Source organism: Molossus molossus, unplaced genomic scaffold, assembly GCF_014108415.1.
Source record: "Molossus molossus isolate mMolMol1 unplaced genomic scaffold, mMolMol1.p scaffold_m16_p_1, whole genome shotgun sequence".
NCBI classification, from domain to species: domain Eukaryota; kingdom Metazoa; phylum Chordata; class Mammalia; order Chiroptera; family Molossidae; genus Molossus; species Molossus molossus.
This window is the reverse complement of record NW_023425344.1, coordinates 251,060,781-251,082,216: the sequence shown is the minus strand read 5'-3', so window position 1 is coordinate 251,082,216 and position 21,436 is coordinate 251,060,781. Positions and strand designations below refer to the sequence as shown.

The 21,436-nt window shown below is 40.8% G+C and overlaps 1 protein-coding gene, 2 non-coding genes and 1 pseudogene across 3 annotated transcripts in view; 2 read left to right on the top strand and 2 right to left on the bottom strand.

The window, feature by feature from the left end:
• PPP1R13B (protein phosphatase 1 regulatory subunit 13B) overlaps positions 1-21,436 on the top strand; it is a 97,461-nt gene that overhangs the window by 40,981 nt on the left and 35,044 nt on the right. The window contains exons 2-3 of the mRNA XM_036276455.1: positions 1,481-1,628; positions 19,033-19,152. Of these exons, the coding sequence (XP_036132348.1) occupies positions 1,481-1,628; positions 19,033-19,152 (268 nt within the window). The remainder of the gene's footprint in view (positions 1-1,480; positions 1,629-19,032; positions 19,153-21,436) is intronic.
• On the bottom strand, positions 8,159-8,265 carry LOC118621799. Its single transcript, XR_004957792.1, has one exon. It is a non-coding gene; the product is annotated as a U6 spliceosomal RNA (small nuclear RNA).
• Positions 10,149-10,461, top strand: LOC118641461 (annotated as a pseudogene).
• LOC118622603 lies at positions 17,278-17,409 on the bottom strand. The gene has a single exon (XR_004958093.1).

Sequence of the window (21,436 nt, the reverse complement as noted above, 5' to 3'; positions counted from 1 at the left end):
TTAGGAGCCTTTTATATATGGAAGAGATTAGCCTTTTATTTATAAGTTGCAAATATTTTTTCTCAGTTCGTCTTGTTTTGCTTTGTAAAGGATTCTCATATTTAGTTACTTGAATATATCTTTTTTTAAATGGTGACTAGTTTTTGAGTCATGGTTAGAAAGGACTTCTGTACTCCAAGGATTGTTTGTTTTTTGTTGTTTTTTGGTTTTTTTTTATCCTCACTCGAGGACATTTTTTGATATTTTATTCAGATAGAGTGGGAGGGAGGGAGAGAGAGAGAGAAACATCGACGTGAAAGGGACACATCCAGTGGTCGCTACCCACACGACCCAATCAGGGCTGGGGACAAACTGCAACCGAGGTACGTGCCCTTAGCGGGAACCGAACCCGGGTCTCTCCAGACGGCAGGCCAACGCTCTAACTGCTGAGCCAAACCAGCCAGAGCTGCACTCCAAGGTTTTAAAAAGGAACTTACCCAGTTTTATTCTAAGACTTTCATAATTCTGTGATGTATATTTAAATATTTGATCAATGAGGAACTAGTGCTAGTGTATGATGTGCAGTAGTGAGTCCCTTTGTTCCCAGTGGTGTTTTCATAGCTCGGACGCCATCTGTTGTGTCATCTTTCCCTCCTTGATGTTGAGACGCCTCCTTCCTCCTCTACCATTTTCTGTTTTTAGACTTCATAATTTGTCCCATTGATCTCTTTATGTGCTAGTTAGTGCCTTGTAGTTTTGAGGCTTTATAATATCTGGTAGGGCTGGTTTCCTTCTAACACTCTTCTCTTTTGCTTTCTTTCTTTCTTAATATGTTTTTATTGCCCAGCCAGTGTGGCTCACTGGTTGAGCGTCGACCCATGCACCAGGAGGTCGCTGGCTCCATTCCCAGTCTGGGCACATGCCCAGGTTGTGGGCCTGATCCCCAGTGGGGGGCATGCGGGAGGCAGCCAATCGATATTCTCACTCATCGATGTTTCTATCTCTCGCTCTCTCCCTTCTTCTCTCTCTAAAATCAATCAATAAAAAATGTTTAAATATGTTTTTATTGATTTTTTTTTTAGAGGGGAAGGAAGGGAGAGATAGGAACATCGATGTGAGAGAGAAACACCTATCGGCTGCCACCTGCATGCCCCCTACTGGGGATTGAGCCTACAACCCAGGCATGTGCCTTGACCAGGAATCGAACTGCAACCTCTCAGTCCATGGGATGATGCTTAATCCACTGAGGCACACCCGCCAGACTACTTTTCTCTTTTGGAACTTTCCTGACCTTTGTACATTTTAATTTTTTTACATGAACTTCAGAATCAGTTTATATATTTCCAAAAACTGATCCTGTAGGCATTTAGATAGAGGTGGACTGGGTGGTGGTGGGTAGAGTGGTGGTGAGGATGTGGGGGATTGCTTTCAATTTACATATTAATTTCTTTATGATAATAACTCTAAGTTATAGCTTTAATTTAATCTTTTTCTCTTACAGATGATATTAACCGTGTTCTTGAGCAACAATGAACAGATTTTGACAGAAGTTCCTATAACACCAGAAACAACATGTCGAGATGTTGTGGAATTTTGCAAAGAACCTGGAGAAGGCAGTTGCCATTTAGCTGAAGTGTGGAGGGGAAATGGTATGTATGAGGCTCTGGAGATTGCTAAGGACATAGAATGTAATGTTCACCAAATGCACAGTATTGTTTCTAGTTTTTATCTGTGATAATAAGGAATTGACTGGTTAAAATAAAAACTAGTATTATATCACAAGGGGATAGAATTTTACAAATGCTTTTCATAAAAAAAGTCTGTGATGTGATTTTGCCCTTACTGTAGCCACTTGAAATAAGCACTGCTGCAGGTGGATCCAGCTGTGCATGAAGTCTTTCCTGATAGCACTGCTGACCACATGTGAGTTCTGTCCACTGAGATCTCACAGTGTTTGGTTTGTTACATGTCCAGTTGCTCATCTACTTTTCTTTTACTGATGATAACTTCATGAAGGCAGAAACATTATTGTGTTTCTCTGTGTACAAAACCCTTTAAATAGTAGGCCCTCCACTGTGCAGTCCAGTTACCCGCGGGACCTGCAGGGTGCTGAGGCAGCAGAGAGGCCTATGCGACCCAGATAACCACAAGATAGGTAAAGAGCCGGGTCTCCAAAGGTACTGTCCAATCCAGCTGCCCACGGTATGGGCAGGAAATGCAGCTCAAACAGGACCTGAGCTATACAGCTACAGGTAGCACCAGCTACCAGCTAGAAACACAGCTCCAGAGGGGACCACATGATCCAGCAGCAGCACCTACCAGGACACACCAATAGCAGCCCCCAGTATTCATTCAATCCTCCAGGATCCACAGCAGGCGAGAGGCAACACGCAACAAAACAGTCTGGGAGGCACAGTAGCCTTATTTGATATACATTGAGCTGCATACACATCCAAACATCCCTTAGCGGGTATAGAGCTACCGGATGGCTAAAATGGGGAGACAGAAACAACACCCAAAGGAAAGAAAAAGAGGAATTCACCAGAAAAGGAACTACAGGAAATGGAAGACAGCAACTTGTCAGATAAAGAATTCAAAGCAGTGATTTTAAGGGTGCTCAAACAATTTGGTGAGAACTACAAGCAACTTAATAAGAATTATGAAGAACTCACTGGGAACTACTTCAGCTTAAAAAAAGAGGTAGAAGCTACACATAAAGAGGTAGAAGCTATGCATAAAAATCAAGAGGAAACAAAGAATGACTTAGCTGTTACGAAAAATACCTCAGAAGGGTGTAATAGTAGATTAGAAGAAGCTGAAGACCAAATCAGCAACTTAGAAGACAAGGTAGAGAAAAACACTCAAATAGAGCAGCAAATGGAAAAAAAAATTTAAAAAGCAGGAGGAAAGTTTAAGGGAGCTGTGGGACAATACAAAACGTAACAACATTGACATTATAGGGATACCAGAAGGAAAAGGAATAGAGAACCTGTTTGAATAAATAATGACAGAAAACTTCCCTAAACTGGTGAAGGAAAAAGTCACACAAATCCAGGAAACACAGAGAGTCCCAAGCAAGATGAACCCCAGAAGACCCAAAACTAGACACATCAAAATAAAAATGGCAAACATTAAAGACAAAGAATCTTAAAGGAAGAAAGAGAGAGACAGAAAGTTACCTACAAGGGAGCTCCCATTAGACTGTCAGCTGATTTCTCAATAGAAATGATGCAGGCCAGAAGGGAGTGGCATGAAGTGTACAAAGCAATGCAAGGCAAGGGTCTGAATCCAAGACTACTCTATCCAGCAAGGCTAGCATTCAGACTTGAAGGAGAAACAAAGAGCTTCACGGATTAAAAAAAAAAGCTAAAGGAATTTACTACCACCAAACCAGCACTGCAAGAAATGCTGAAGGGACTGTTGTAAGAAGAAAGAAGGGGAAGGGGAAGGAGAAGGGGAAGGGGAAGGGGAAGGGGAAGGGGAGAGAGGAGCACAGACATAAAATTAAAATGGCAACTAATAACTATCTATCAATAATTACCTTAAATATAAATGGCTTAAATGCTCCAATCAAAAGACATAGGGTAGCTGATTGGATAAGAAAACATGACCAATATATACGCTGTCTACAAGAGACCCACCTCACAACAAAAGACTCACGCAGGATGAAAGTGAAGGGATGGACAAAAATTTTCTAAGCAAATGGAAATGAAAAAAAAAAAAAAAAAAAGCTGTTGTAGCAATACTCACATCTGACAAGATAGACTTCAAAACAAGGGCCATAATAAGAGACAGAGAAGGTCACTACATAATATTAAAAGGAGCAATCCAACAGGAGGATATAACCCTGATAAACATATATGCACCAAGTACAGGAACACAAAATATGTTAAAAAAAACTTCTGGAGGATTTCAAAGGCGAGATCAATAGCAACATGATCATAGTGGGTGACTTTAACACACACTGACACCACTGGATAGATCTTCTAGACAAAAAAGTAACAAGGACATAGAGTCCTTACAAGACAAACTAAATCAGTTGGACTTAATTGATATTTACAGAACATTTCACCCCAAAGCTGAAGAATATACATTCTTCTCAAGTGCACATGGGTTATTCTCAAAGATAGACCACATGTTAGGACACAAAGGAAGTCTCTACAAATTCAAGAAAATTGAAATCATATCAAGCATCTTCTCAGATCACAGTGGCATGAAACCAGAACTCAATTACAATAAAAACCCCCAAACATTCAAATACTTGGAGGCTAAATAGCATGTTATTAAGCAATGAATGGGTCACTAATGAGATCAAGGAAGAAATTAAAAACTTCCTGGAAACCAATGGAAACAAACACACAATACAAAATCTATGGGACACAGAGAAAGCAGTCCCGAGAGGGAAGTTCATAGCACTACAGGCCTACCTCAAGAAACAAGAAAAATTTCTAACTGACTTTCTAATCCTACAACTTAAAGAAACTAGATAGTAAACAAAAAGAAAAACCCAGAGCTAGTAGGAGGAAGGAAATAGTAAAGGTCAGTCCAGAAATAAATTACATAGAGACTAAAAAAACAATTCAAAAGATCAATGAAACAAAAAGCTGGTTCTTTGAAAAGATAAATAAGATTGATGGACCTTTAGCCAGACTCACCAAGAAACAAAAAGAGAAAAACTAAATAAACAAAATCAGAAATGAAAGAGGAGAAGTAACAACTGACACCACAGAAATACAAAGGATCATCAAAACATACTATGAACACTTATACGCCAACAAATTGGACAATCTAGGAGAAATGGACAAATTTCTGGAAACACACAGCCTCTCAAAACTGAACCAGAAAGAGATAGAAAACTTGAACAGACCAATAACAACAAAGGAAATTGAAGATGTAATCAAGAAACTCCCAGCAAACAAAAGCCCAGGCCCAGATGGCTTCATGGGGGAGTTTTACCATACATTCAGAGATCTAATACCCATTCTCCTCAAACTTCCAAAAAATCCAAGAAGACAGAACACTTCCAAACTCATTTTATGAGGCCAGCATAATCCTAATTCCAAAACCGGATAAAGACACTACAAAGAAAGAAAACTACAGGCCAATATCCCTGATGAACACAGATGCCAAAATCCTTAACAAAATATTAGCAAATCGGATCCAGCAATCCATCAAAAACATTATTCATCATGACCAAGTGGGTTTCATCCCAGGCATGCAAGGATGGTACAATATTCACAAATCAATAAATGTGATACCCCACATAAACAAAAGGAAAGATAAAAACCATATGATCATATCAATAGATGCTAAAAAAGCATTCAACAAAATCCAGCACCCATTTCTGATAAAAATGCTCAGCAATGTGGGAATAGAGGGATCATATCTCAACATAATAAAGGCCATATATGAAAAACCTACAGCCAACATCTTACTCAATGGGCAAAAACTAAAAGCATTTCCCCTAAGAATGGGAACAAGACAGGGATGCCCACTTTTGCCACTCTTATTTAACATAGTACTGGAAGTCTTAGCCACAGCAATTAGACATGAAGAAAAAATAAAGGGGATCCAAATTGGAAGGGAGGAAGTGAAACTGTCATTATTTGCAGATGACATGATATTGTACATAGAAAACCCTAAAGACTCCATCAAAAATCTACTAGACTTAAATGAATTTGGCAAAGTAGCAGGATACAAAATTAATGTCAAGAAATCAACAGCAGCCCTGGCCGGTTTGGCTCAGCGGTTGGAGCGTTGGCCTGTGGTCCTGAGAGACCCAGGTTCGGTTCCCGCTAAGGGCATGTGCCTCGGTTGCAGTTTGTCCCCGGCTCTGGTCAGTGTGCGAGTGGCAGCCACTCGATGTGTTTCTTTTGCGTCAATGTTTCTCTCTCTCTCTCTCTTCCTCTCTCTCCCTCCCACTCTATCTGAACAAAAAATGGAAAAATGTCCTCGGGTGAGGATAAAAAAAAAAAAGTCTCTTCAATAAATGGTGTTGGGAAAATTGGACAGCTACCTGCAAAAAAAAAAATGAAGCTAGACCACCAGCTTACACCATACACGAGAATAAACTCAAAATGAATAAAAGACTTAAATGTAACTTGTGAATCCATAAAAATCTTAGAAGAAAATGTAGGCAACAAAATCTCAGACATCATATGCAGCAGAATTTTCACTGATACAACACCTAACGCAACAGAAACAAAGGAAAAAATGAACACATGGGATTACATCAAACTAAAAAGCTTCTGCACAGCAAAACAACCAACCATCAAAACGGAAAGGGATCCCACTGTATGAAAGACCATAATCACCAATGATGTATCAGATAAGGGTTTAATTTTCAAATATATAGAGTGCTTATACAACTCAACAAAAGGAAGACAACCCAATTAAAAAATGGGCAGAGGACCTAAATAGACACCTCTCCAAAAAAGACATACAAATGGCCAAGAAACATATGAAGAAATGCTCAACATCACTAATCATCAGAGAGATGCAAATTAAAACAACTATGAGGTATCACCTCACACCTGTCAGAATGGCTGCCATCAACAAATCATCAAACAACAAATGTTGGTGAGGGTGTGGAGAAAAGGGGACTCTAGTACACTGTGGGTGGGAATGCAGATTGGTGCAGCCACTGTGGAAAACACTATGGTGTTACCTCAAAAAGTTAAAAATTGAATTGCCATTTGACCCAGTGATCCCACTTCTAGGAATATACCCTAAGAAACCTGAAACACCAATCAGAAAGAATATATGTACCCCTATGTTCATAGCAGCACTGTTTACAATAGCTAAGATCTGGAAACAACCCAAGTGTCAATCAGTAGATGAGTGGATTAAAAAGCTGTGGTACATGTACACAATAGAATACTATGCAGCTGTAAGAAAGAAAGATCTCTTATCCTTTGAGATGGCATGGAAGGACCTGGAGAGTATTATGCTAAGCGAAACAAACCAAGCAGAGGAAGATAAATATCACATGATCTCACTTATTTGTGGAATATAATGAACTAAACAAACTGCTGAACAAAACCCAGAGACATGGAGGTGGGGTACAGGCTGAGAAGCCTCAGGGGCAGGGGAGTTGTGGGGGAAGAGATAAACCACAGAACCTACATGCATGTATAATGAACATAGACAACAAAGCTAGGGATGGGGTGGGGGGGGAAAGGGAGGAGAATGTCAATGGGGGAAAAGTGAGAAACATCTGTAACAAAAACAAATAAATAAAAAAATAGTAGGCCCTTCATAAATATTTATTTATTTATTTATTTTCCTTTATTGATTTTAGAGAGAGAGGAAGGGAGAGGAAGAGAGAGAGAGAAACATCGATGAGAGAGAACATCTACTGGCTTCCTCCTGCACACCCCCCTGCACACCCCCCACTGGGGATTGGGCCCACAACCTGGGCATGTGCCCTAGCCGGGAATTGAACTGGTAACCTCTTGGTGCATGAGTCGATGCTCAACCACTGAGCCATACTGGTTGGGCAAATATTTGGTTATTAAAGTGAGAAGAGTAAATACTGGTATTACATTTAAGAACTTTGTCAGCTAGCTAGGCAGTGTCAGTAATATAATTGCTGAATACAGAAAATTCTGCCAAATAATTTGGACTTGTAAAGGAGGGGTTGAATTTAGATAGAATAGGATTTACTAAGCAAGGGGAGCAATGTGAAGGATGGACAAGAGAAAAATGTATGTGTTCCTGAGACTATTGAGAGAAGATAGGCAGCAGGGTAGAGAGGAGACTAGCTCATGCAATGCCTGTAGCCTTGGCAGAGGGGCAGCCTTTATTCAGCCTGCAGCCAGAGGTGACCCTGTGGTCTGGATGGGTCTGTGTTGGAAACTAGGAGAGTGATCAACTGGAATGTTTTGAGTTTGAGGTGATAATGAGATGAGTATCCAAATGGAAGTGTTTAAAGGGTACTCAGGGATAATCAGTGAAATCTTACCTTTTTTTTTTCTTTTTTTTACAGTTTTTAAATTGAGGTCTAGTTGAAAACCTTATATTAGTTTCAGGTGTACAATATGATTTGATATTTGTATATATTGTGAAATGAAACCATAAATCTAGTTAACATCCATCACCATACACAGTTACAGAATTTTTGTGTGTGTAATGAGAACTTTTAAGATCTACTCTCTTAGCAACTTTCAAATACGCAATAAAAAATATGGAACACTTCATGAATTAGCATGTTATTTTTGCACAGGGACCATGCTAATCTTCTTCATACTGCTCCAGTTTTAGTACATGTGCTACAGAAGTAAGTGCTCTTTATAATTTATTTTAATCATAGTTAACATACAATATTTTATTAGTTTTAAGCATACAGTCGGCTCTCATTTATCACGGTTAATCAGTTCCAGACTCGACTGCGATAAATGAATTTCTGCGAAGTAGGATTCTTTATTTATAAATAGAATATTTTCGCAGTTAGAGCAGAGAAAACCTGTTTATGACCTTCTAAATGTTTTTTAACATTATTAGCCCTGGCCGGTTTGGCTCAGCAGTTGGAGCGTCAGCGTGCAGTCCAGAGAGACCCGGGTTTGGTTCCCACTGGGGGCATGTACCTTGGTTGCAGTTTGTCCCTGGCCCCGGTTGGGTCGTGCGGGTGGCAACCACTCGATGTGTCCCTTTCACGTCGATGTTTCTCTCTCTCTCTCTCCCTCACACTATCTGAACAAAAAATGGAAAAATGTCCTCGGGTAAGGATAAAAAACAAAGAACATTATTAGAGCCCTCTAGACATGAAATAACACCCTTTAGTTACCATTACACTTGTATTACCCAATATATTAGAGAAAATAAGACATATCAGATGTTACAAATATAATATTATTATTGTACATTTAATTACACACACAGTTCTTACACACAACCACTAACCTATGAAAATAGTGCAACTTGTTCGATGATGAAGTGATGAAGATGAAGAGATGTACTGCACAGCAAAGAAGAGCAAGGTTACTGTTCCTCTGAAGGCACGACCTCAGTAGGAGAGTCTTCAGGTGGTGCAGTATCTTCAGCAGGTGCATCGTCGTCTTCTTCCCTGAAGGAGCCCTAGGAGTAGGCAGTGGGTGTCTGGGTGAGCGGCTGAAGAACATCGTGATAGGCAGTTGTTGGCGCTGTCTTTTCATATACGTGAGGAGGCTTTGTAGGGTCTATAGCTTCATCAAGTGCATTCCAGAACCACAATGCATGCATCGTTTGTGGGTCCCATTCATCAATCAAGAACCTTAATAGTTCTTACAACTTGCGAGACACACTCAAATGTAAGGCCAACTTCCTCCTCCTGACCTCCAGGAACTTCTGGCTGCTCTTCCTCCTCCTCACTCTCAGACTTAGTCATCTCCCAGATCCTTGTCAGTTAAGGGATCCGAATGTGTCTCAAGCAGCTCATCCACGTCATCGCGGGTCATATCCGCAAAACTTTCTCCTCCCAGCATCAGGGCTAGCCTAACTGCCTTATCCACTGCCGAGTTGCTTATATCCTCTGGGGTGAATCCTCTATAGTCATGGACAATTTCAGGCCACAACATCTTCCAGCTGGCCTTCACGGTCTCCATGTTTATGTCCTTCAATGCGGCCTGGATGTTCTTTAGACAGGTCGCGATGGTATACTGCCGCCAGTATCAGCAAGAAGTTCTCCTCAAGGTCCATGCCTTCAGCGAGGTGCTGCAGGGTGTTTCGCCTGTAGAGGGCCTTGAATGCGCAAATAACACCTTGATCCATGGGCTGGATCAGCAAAGTGGTGTTGGGAGGAAGGAACTCGATCCGCACATCGTCATAGGATAGGTCTTGCACATGACCTCCAGCATTGTCCATGAGAAGGACATTAAACCCAAGTCCCTTCTCTGCGAGATACAGCTTGACTTGGGGGATGAAGCACTCATGGAACTAGTCCGATGACAGTTGCTTCGTGATCCAGCCCTTGTCGTTGTGCATTCAATGCACTGACAGCAGGTTTTTATTTTTATTCTTCAGGGCCCTAGGTTCTTGGCCTTATAGATAAGGGCAGGCTTGAGCAAAAATCCCTCAGCATTTCCACACATAACGATAGTCACACGATCCTTATATGTCTCGAAGCCATGGATTTTGGCCTCATCCTTGAAAATGAATGTCCAGCCGCAGCCATTGAGGAACGAACAACAGCCATGGCTCTGCATTACCCGATGGCCATGGGCCTCAACAAGGGCCACAAGATGATGAAGAACGTGAGCAAGCCAAGACACAGCCGCCGCTGCGCGCACCTCACCAAACACACCAAGTTTGTATGGGACATGATCCGAGAGGTGTGTGGCTTTGCCCCCTATGAGCAGTATGTCATGAAGCTGCTCAAGGTCTCTAGGACAAGAGGGCCCTGAAACTCATCAAGAAAAGGGTGGGACAAACATCCATGCCAAGAGGAAGAGAGAGGAGCTGAGCAATGTCCTTGCAGCCATGAGGAAGGCAGCAGCCAAGAACTGAGCCCCATCACGTGTAATAAAATCTGTGCAGAAAAAAAGAAAATGAATGTCCGGGAAGGCATTCTTTTCCAGAACAGTCCTGTTTCATCCATATTGAACACCTGTTCTGGATGATACTCGCCCTCTTCAAGGATCTTCTGGAACGTGTTGTTCAAGTAGTCCTCTGCTGCAGGCTGGTCAGCAGAGGCAGCTTCTCTGTGGAGAACGACACTCTTCAGATGATACTTCTTCTGGAACTTCTCAAACCAACCATTGCTTGCTGTGAAATCCATGAACATTGCAGAAGAGGGTCCTGGTTGAGGTTCGTCCACCGTAAACTCTGATAGAGCTGCCTCGCCTTCTCCTGGATGACCAGGGAATCCAACGGAATGTTTTTCTTGCGGTTGATGCTGATCCAAATGGCTAGGGCAGACTCTGTTTTCACTATGAACTTATTACGACTTGTCACGATGCACTTTGTTTCCTTGTTGAAAGAGACAGTAGCCATTGCACAGATGTTCTTTTCATCTTTATGGATGGAGCGAACGGTAGACTCATTCAAGTCGTAATGGTGGGCAATCTCCACGATTTTCTTGCCATCTTTGATCATATCCAAGAGTTTCACCTTCTCCTAGATGGTAAGCATCTTCCTGTGGTGCTTAGTTTCATCGTCAGAAGGCTTAGAAGAAGCAGCACATTTAGGAGCCATTGTGGGGCTTAGATAAAAGTTCTCAGAAATTGCAAACACAAGAGCAAAGATGCTTCTGATGTGTAGCGATGTAGAAATGTGTATGAGAGAAGCAAACTTGCATAAGGCTGGGCCAGTCAGTGAACAGCATGCTCTGATTGGCTTGGTTTCACCACACCCGATTTTTTGAAAAAAAGTTATTGCCCACACACAAGGAATGATCGATCGGTTGCACCTGGCATTGAAGGATTTGCGGGGTGCTTGAATACATAGGCCTACAGTCCATATGTACAGTAATTGTAATTGTAATACAGGGGTGTATAATTGACTCAAACAACCAAGTGCATGCTGTATCATTTTCACTGTCTCGATCAACTTTTTAATGAATATATTTGAAAAAACTGTGATAGAGTGAAGCCACGAAAGTCTAAGCGCAAAGTGGCAGGGGACAACTGTATCACATAGCTATTAGACACTTATATACCTTATGAAGTGATCACCATGATAAGTCTAGTACTCACCTGGCACCATACATAGTTATTACAATATTGTTGACTATACCATATTCCTTCTGCTGTACTTTGCATCCCTGTGACTAATTTTATAACTGTCAATTTGTAGTTTTAAGCCTCTTCACTTTTCCACCCAGCCCCCCATCAGGCAACCATCAGTTTATTCTCTGTATTTATGAGTTTGTTTCTGTTTTGTTTGTTCATTTATATTTTTTATTTATTTTTAAATATGTTTTTTATCAATTTATTTTATTTTTTTAGAGAGAGAGGAAAGGAGAGAGAGAGAAACATCTATGTGACAAAGAAACATTGATTGGCTGCCTCCTGCATGCCCCCTACTGGGGATCGAGCCCACAACCTGGGCATGTGCCTTAACCAGGAATCAAACCAGGACTTCTCAGTCCATGGGACGATGCTCAATACGCTGAGCCACGCTGGCTGGGCTATTTTGTTTTTTAGATTCCACGTATAAGTGAAATTATATGGTACTTGTCTTTCTCTTTCTAACTTATTTCAATTAGCATAATATTCTCTACGTCCATGTTGTTGCAAATTGGTGATTTTCTTTCTATTTTTATTGCTGAATAATATTCTTTTGTGTACACATACTACATATTTATCCATTTATCTGTCTATGGACACCTAGGTTGCTTCCCTGTCTTGACTGTTGTAAATAATGCTGCAGTGAACATAGGAGTGTATGTATCTTTTCAAATTAGTGTTTTCAATTTCTTCAGGTAAATACCGGGTCATATAGTAGTTCTATTTTTAATTTTTGGAGGAACCTCCATATTGTTTTCTGTAGTGATCACAACAGTTTATATTCCTACCAACAGTACACGAAGGTTCCCTTTTCCTCGCATCCTCATCAATACTTTTTTGTTGTCTTTGTGATGATAGCCATTCTGACAGGGGTGAGGTAATAAGGTAATAGCTTATTATGGTTTTGATTTGCATTTCCATGATGATTAGTGAGAGATGTTGAACATCTTTTAATATGTCTGGCCATCTGTATGACCTATTTGGAGACATGTCTATGCAGATCATGCCCATTTTTTTATTGTACTGTTTGCTTTTATGATATTGAGTTTTATGACTTCTTTATATATTTTAGATATTAACTCCTTATCAGATGTATTATTTGTAAATGTCTTCTCCCATTTAGTTGGTTGCCTTTTTGTTTGATTTTTTTGTTTTGTTTTGTTTTTTATCCTCACCCGAGGACATTTTTCCATTTTTTGTTCAGATAGAATAGGAGGGAGAGAGAGGAGAGAGAGAAACATCTATATGAAAGGGACACATCGAGTGGCTGCCACCCGCATGACCAACCAGGGCCGGGGAGAAACTGCAACCAAGGTACATGCCCTTAGTGGGAACCTAACCTGGGTCTCACTGGACCGCAGGCCGATGCTCTAACCGCTGAGCCAAATTGGCCAGGGCAGTTGCCTTTTTGTTTTGTTGATGGTTTTCTTTGTGGTGCAAAAGCTTTTAAAGTTTGATGTCGTCCAGGTTGTTTATTTTTGCTTTTGTTGTCTTTGCTCTAAGAGACATATCCAAAAAGATATTGCTAAGCAGGATGTCAAAGAATTTATTGCCTATTGTTTCTTCTAGGAGTTTTATTGTTTCAAGTCTTACATTTAAGTCTGTAATTCAATTGGAGTTTATTTTTTGTATATGTATATGTCCAGTTTTCCCAACACCATTTAATGATGAAACTGTCTTTACTCTAGTGCCTCCTTTGTTGTAAATTAATTGATCTTATAAATACAGGTCTATTTCTGAGCTGCTTTTTGTTACATTGATCTATGTGTCAGTACCATGCTGTTTTGATTATTATAACCTTGTAGTATAGTTTGATATCAAGTAGCTTTATACCTCCAATTTTGTTCTTTTTCAATATTGCTTTGGCTATTTGGGGTCTTTTGTGATTCTATGTAAATGTTAGAATTATTTGTTCTAATTCTATGAAAAATGCTATTTGCATTTTTATAGGAATTACATTGAATCTGTAGATTGCCTTGGCTAATATGGACATTTTAATGATATTAATTCTTTCAATCCATGAACATATATCCTTGCACTTATTGTGTCTTCTTCAGTTTAATATCTTGTAGTTTTCAGAGTATAGGTATTTTACCTCCTTAGTATTCCTAGGTATTTTATTCTTTTGATGCAATTGCAAATGGGATTTTAAAACTTTTTTTTTCCAGATAGTTTGTTATTAGTGTATGAAAATGCAACCAATTTCTGAATATTAATTTTGTATCCTGAAGCTTTACTAAATTCATTTATTAGTCCTAATACTTTTTTGGTGGAATATTTAGAGTATTATGTATAGTATCATGTCTTCTGCAAATAATGATAGTTTTACTTCTTCCTTTCCAATTTGGATGCCTTTTATTTCTTGTCTGAATGCTGTGGCTAGGAGATTGGGCATCTTTGTCTTATTCAGATCTTAGAGAAAAAGCTTTGAGATTTTCACCATTGAGTGTATTATCTGTGGATTTGTCATATATGACTTTTATTATGTTGAAGTATGTTCCCTCTACCTCCATTTTGCTGAGAGTTTTTATTATAAATGGATGTTAGATTTTGGCAAATGCTTTTTTTTGCATCTATTTATGTGATCATATGATTTTTATCCTTCATTTTGTTAATGTGGTGTATCACATTGATTGACTTGTGGATTTGAACCAACCTTGCATCCCTGGAATAAGTCCCACTTGATCATGATGTGTAACATTTTTAATGTATTGTTGAATTTGGATTGCTGATATTTTGTTGAGGATTTTTGCATCTGAGTTTTTTTAGGGAATTGCCTTGTCTTTACGTCCATTTTAAATTATAACCCATGATTTTATCTCATCAATAATGAGGACAGTCACCTAGCAGCAGAGGGTCACAACATGCTATATTTCCCATGGTTATAGTACATGCTTTTCCCATTGTCTAGAAAAACCTCTAGCATCCACCCCACTTTGCTTGTCTGACTCCTGTTCTTTGCCTCGCATCCCTTCCTTGAATTGGAGGGGGGGGAGGGGAGGATGAAGTGTCCCTTCTTGTGCTCCAATACTGCCATAGTATTTATTAAAATGTGATGAAGTAGCTTTCATAGCTCTCATTGGACTAAAATTCCTGAAGGTAGGAAGTTGTCTATTCACCATGATATCGCTAGTGCTCACAACAGGCCCTTAGTAAATACTTAAATCACTGAGTAAGCCCTGGCCAGTTTGGCTCAGCAGTTAGAGCGTTGACCTGTGGACTAAGGAGTCACGGGTTCAGTTCCGGTCAAGAGCATGTATCTTGGTTGCAGTTTGTCCCCAGCCCCAGTTGGGGTGGTGCGGGTGGCCCCAGTTGGGGTGGTGCGGGTGGCAACCAATCAGTGTGTCTCTCTCACATTGATGTTTCTCTCTCTCTCTCTCTCCCTCCCACTCTGTCTGAAGATAAAATGTAAAAATATCCTTGGGTGAGGATTTAAAAAATAATAATTTTTAAAAATTATTCAGTAAAATGGAGCAGCAGAGCTGGATCTTGAAGAAATATGTTTGTGTAGATGAGATTCAAAGGAAGGGAAAAAGCTCTATAGCAGTGTTTCTCAATCTCTTTACCCTAGAGGAAACATTAAAGTAATTCTTGGGCTTCAGAGAGCCCCTGCATAAAAATTATTGCATCTGTAACCCATGGCATGTTAGTGTGGTCTTACATCATAAATATAATCCAGTGTAATTGTTGGTGTTTTTGAGAGAGATGATTTCTCTATAGACCTGTGTATTAGTTTGCCAGAGCTGCCATAACACGGTACCACGGACTGGGTAGCTTAACCAACAGAAACTTATTTTCTCACAATTTTGGAGGCCAGAAATCTAAGGTCAAGAAGTCAGCAGCTTGGTTTCTTCTGAGGCCTCTCTCCTTAGCTTGTAGGTGGCCATCTTCTCCTTGTGGTCGTCCTTCTGTGTGTCTGTGTCTTGATTTCCTCTTATAAGGACACCAGTCTATTGGATTAGGGCCTACCCTAGTAGCCTCATTTTAACTTACTACCTCTTTGAAGATAGTATCTCCAGATAAGGAGATACCTCATGTTCTGAGGTACGAGGGGTTAGGACTTCAACATATGAATGTAGCTCAGCCCATGACAGTCTGTTAATTTGGCTGGTTTGTTACCCTGTTCTTTCTGTGGCTCCTCCCTGAAACAGGGTGTCAACTCTGAAGCAAATCAGTAGTGTAAGTAGACCCTTTGGTTCTTTTGTGAATTTCCTACTGGATTTTCTCTCTGCCTTATCCAAGAATACCTGAAACTCTTAACTGATGAGGTGTAGTATATATTACATGACCTCTATTGGGTAGTTTGTTTCCACTTTCAAACAAAACTGCTTAACCTTTCTTATTTAAGTAAAGGTAGTGAAGCTTAGTTTACTTTTCTTAAAATTAATCTTTAAATTTTTTTAATTCATAAAGGAAAAAAGATTTCTATTAAATAACTGGCTTAAGACCAGATTAGACTTAATTTTTATAAAGTTATGCCTAGACTTGGTAGACTTTAGGTAAAGGTTGTGAATTCGTTTTTTGTTTTTTTTATCCTCACCCAAGGACACCTTTGCATTCAGATAGAGTGGGAGGGAGGAAGAGAGAGAGAGAGGAACACCGAGTGGTTGCCACCCACATGACCCCAACCAGGGCCGGGGACAAACTGCAACTGAGGTACGTGCCCTTTGTTTTTCCATTGATTTTTAGAGAGAATGGAAGGAAGGGAGGGAAGGGGAGAGAGAGACGCACACTCATAGATCGGTTGCTTTCTGCGTGTACCGAAACCCAGGGAACCAATGCTCTAACCAATGAGCCACACTGGTCAGGGTCATAAGTGTTACTTTTAAAACTAAAAATATGGCCCTGACCAGTTTGGATCAGCGGTTAGAGCATTGGCCAGAGAATCCTGGGTTCGGTTCCTGCTAAGAGCACATACCTCAGTTTCAATTCATCCCCAGCCCCTGTTGGGGTCATGTGGGTGGCAGCCAGTCGATATGTCTCTCTCACATTGATGTTTCTCTCTCTCTCTCTTTCTCCTCTCCCTCCCATTTTATCTGAAGATAAATGCAAAAATGTTCTCGGGTAAAGATAAAAAATAAATAAATAAAAATATGGAATGAGCCCTGGCCGGTTTGACTCAGCAGTTGGAGTGTTGGCCTGCAGACCAAAGAGTCACGGGTTTGATTTCAATCAAGGGCACATACCTTGGTTGCGATTTGTCCCCGGCCCTGATTGGAGTCGTATGGGAGGCAACCAGTCAATGTGTCCTTCTCACCTCGATGTTTCTCTCTCTCTCTCTTCCTCTTTCTCCCTCCCACTCTGTGTGAACAAAAATGGAAAAATATCCTCAGGTGAGGATTAAAAAATATATATATATGGAATAATGTTTATTTCTTTAATGTTTAATTTGTGCTTGTGTTTTGCTGTAATACTCATTCCAAGTTGAACTTGAGCTAAGCACACAGATTTCACTTTCAACTGAGACAAGACCATTTCTGTCCTTGCCCTCAAGTTTGTTGAGTGAAGCGAAGCTTGCCTACACATGCAGGAAGGGGAAAGGGCAGTAGCAAGGTGTGGTCACATTTCTGTGAATGGTAGGATTTTCTTTTTTTTTATTGTCCTCTCATGCCTTTAAGAGCCAGCCCTATACTCAGAACGGCCCTCCTAAACTGAAGGGAGACAGTTGAATGTCCTGCCAGACTCCCCTGTTATAACTGAGCACAGGGGAGCAGAGAAGGTAGGATTTTCTTTTTTATGGAAATCTAGAATTTATTTAGGTCATCGTGAATCGCATCTTGAGTGTACGATAGGACTGCAGCTTGCCAAGTTCTTTCTCTTGACTGAAAGTCAAGTTCTCAAACTGAGCAGAAAGGGAGGAAAAGTATTGTTTAGTTTTGTCCTGCCACTCCCCAGACTGTTCTCTACAAGCCTCGGGACTTGCTGATATCCTTCTTCATGTTCAAGCACCAGCAGTATAGGGAATGCTTTAGGATTTCCTTTTTTCACCTTTTAATTGAGATAAAATTTACATAGCATAAAAATCACCATTTTAAAGTTGAGTGGTTTTTAGGGCATTCACAGTATTGTGCAACCATCACCAAACTCTGTACCTCCCCATTTCTGCCTCCCCCAGAGCCAGGTAACCACCGTGTTACTTTCTGGCTCTGTGTATTTGATACTCCAGGCCCCTCATATAAACGGGATTGTTCAGTTATGTGGCTTCTGTTGCCTGGCTTCTTTCACTCAGTTAGAATAATGTTTTCAAAGCTCCTCCATGTTGGAAGCATGTATTAGTACTTAACATGCTAGTTTTTGGCTGAATGATAACCATTATTTGATATGCCACATCTTATTCATCTATTCTTCAGTTAATGGACCTTTGGGTTGCTTCCACTTTTTGGCTACTGTGAATAATGCTACATGAACGTTCATGTACATGTGTTTGGAAGGGCTTGCTGGATTGCCAGGAAGTGTGCTGTTCCTCCTTTGTACATCCGTTTACCACATGTAGCTTTTTTATTTTTAATCCTCACTCAAGGATACGTCTCCATTTATCTTCAGATAGAGTGTGTGAGAGAGAGAGAAACGTCAATGTGAGAGAGACACATCAATTCATTGCTTCCCACACGACCCTGACCAGGGCCAGGAACAAAACTGCAACCAAGGTACATGACCTTGACCGGAATCAAACCCAAAACTCTCTGGTCTATGGGCTGACACTCTAACCACTGAGCCAAACCAGCCAGGGCACCATGTGTAGTGTTTTAATGGATAATAAGGTTCAGCCAATTTGTTGATATGTTTCTTTTTTTTTTATCCTCACCCGAGGACATTTTTGCATTTATCTTTAGATAGAGCATGAGGGAGAGAGGAAGGAAGAGAGAGAGGGAGAAACATCGATGTGAGAGAGACACATCAACTGGTTGCCACTCACACGACCCCAACAGGGGCTGGGGACAAACTGCAACTTGGGTACATGCCCTTAGCAGGAACCAAACTCAGAACTCTCTGGTCGGCAGGCTGACGCTTTAACCGCTGAGCCAAACTGGCCAGGGTTGTTGATATGTTTCTTTGGCGAGTGGGAGTCATACTGCTTCATGATAAATACTGTAAAGGATATTTTTTTTTCTGGTGTTACCTATTTCGTGTTGGAAAATTGATTTTATGTTTACTTCCTATGTTTATTAGTTACCTAAATTATTTCCCATTCATACTCCTGCTTTTATTTCATTACAGTTAAAATTTAGTGCTTGTCATATTCTTGAATTCTAATATTTGTGTATATTTATATAAATTTATTTTTATGTTTTGCTTTGGGTGGGAATTATTTTGCTTGTTTCTGAGACAAATGAGATGTGTTTTTTCCTAGAGCGTCCCATACCCTTTGACCACATGATGTATGAGCATCTTCAGAAGTGGGGACCACGAAGGGAAGAAGTGAAATTTTTTCTTCGACATGAGGATTCTCCAACTGAGAGCAGTGAACAAGGTAGATTAAGTGCTTTTCCCCCATTTGTTAATTTTTGCCATTAAAGTTAATTTTAAAAAGTAGGAATAAGTATTACAATAAGTTACTTAAGCCGTTTTTTTCCCCTTCACTCACAGTGGTGAGCCGGGAGAGTTGGTGTCTTACGTTTCTTTGATCTGTTATTGCAGTTTGCTATTATTTCACACTCTCTAGGCACCTAGCCCTTGCTTCCTTTTCAGGTCCATGGTCAGTCCAATAATGCACTCAAGCATGTGAGGGGACCTGCTGTATAAAGGAATCTTTCAATAAATACCAGATAGATCAAGTATCTAGATTTTAAAAATAAATAAAGCCATGAAAAAAAAATAGAAAAAATCTGGGAAATATTTTTATTTTATTTATTTATTTAGTTAGTTAGTTAGTTAGTTAATCCTCACCTGAGGATATTTTTCCATTGATTTTTAGACAGAGTAGAAGAGAGAGAGAGAAACAGCGATGTGAGAGAGAAACATTGATCAGCTACCTCCTGCACGCCCCCTGCTGGGGATCAAGCTCGCAACCCAGGTATGTGCCCTGAAGGCATCCAACTGGGACTTCTCAGTCCTTGGGACAATGCTCAATCCACTGAGCCACACTGGCTGGGCAATAAAAATATTTTTAATAAAATAAAAATTGATACCAAGCCCTGGCCAATTTGGCTCAGCAGTTGGAGCATCAACCCGTGGACAGAAGGATCTCAGGTTTGATTCCTGGTCAAGGGCTCATACCTGGGTTGCAGGTTCGATCCCCAGCTCCAGTCCAGGTCATGTGGAAGGTAACCAATCAATGTGTCTCTCTCACATTTAATGTTTCTCTCCTCGCCCTGGCTGGTTTGACTCAGCGGTTAGAGCGTCGGCCTGCGGTCTAGAGAGACCCGGGTTTGGTTCCTGCTAAGGGCACGTACCTTAGTTGCAGTTTGTTCCTAGCCCTGGTTGGGTTGTGTGGGTGGCAACCACTCGATTTGTCCCTTTCATGTCAATGTTTCTCTCTCTCTCTCTCCCTCCCACTCTATCTGAACAAAATATCAAAAAAATGTCCTCGGGTAAGGATAAAAAAAATAATAATGTTTCTCTCCTCTCTCTTTCCCTTTTACTCTCTCTAAGCATCAATGGAATAATATCCTTGGGTAAGGATTAACAACAAAAAAAATTGAAACAGTAAAAAAAAATGAGCAGCATATGTAAACATGTAGTTCACAGAAAAAGAAATATCTGTGGCCCTAGGATATATGAAAAGATGTCCCACCTTACTCCTAATAAAAACACTGATACTTATTCCACCTGTCACACTGGCAAAGATGAGAACATTTAATAACACATGTTGGCAAGGAGGTTGAGAAGTAGGCACTCTCCATAAAGCCATGGGGGTGTCAGTTGACAGCTCTTGCAGAGAGCAGTTTGGTCATATCTGTTCTGCTTACAAAAGCATGAAACCTTTCACCCAGCAGTCTCACTTTTTTTTTTATCCTCACCCGAGAACATTTTTCCATTCTTTGTTCAGATAGCATAGGAAGGAGAGAGAGAGAGAGAGAGAGAGAGACATCGATGTGAAAGGGGCATATCGAGTGGCTGCCTCCTGCACGACCCAACCAGGGCCAGGGAGAAACCGCAACCGAGATACGTGTCCTTAGCAGGAACCAAACCCGGGTCTCTCTGTACCGCAGGCCGACGCTCTAACCGCTTAGCCAAACTGGCCAGGGCCAGCAGTCTCACTTTTGAGAACTCACCCTAAAGCTGTGCCAACACACGTACAAGATGGCGTGCACATAGTGTTCCTCATGGAGCCACTGATAGGAACAGCCTGCATGCCTACCGGGGGCGTGGGGCTAAAAAGTCATGCTACATCCAGACAGTGGATGGTCCTGCAGCCATAAACAAGAAGCTCTGTGCCCAGACCCATCTCCTGGGCACACTGGCGAGTAAGCACCATGGGAAACAGTGTGCACATGTGCAGCCCCTGAGTAATGGGGACAAAGAAGGAACTACATATGTCCATGTTGGCTTGTGCATGTCTGAAGTGTCTTTGGAAGGATACTGAGAAACTGGTAACACCCAAGCCAGGTAGCTCAGTTGGTTGGAGCCCTATCTCAATCCCCCAGCTGTGATGCTGTACCCTCTGCCCTGCTCCTCTGCCTGTGCTTAGGCACATTCTATCTGTCTCTCAAGGTCAAAGAAAGGGGACAGTTATGGCACTCTGCTCCCTGTTTTATTTTGTTCACTGAGCTTCTCCAGCTTATACTCTAAGCAGCCAGAATTCAGGATCCAAG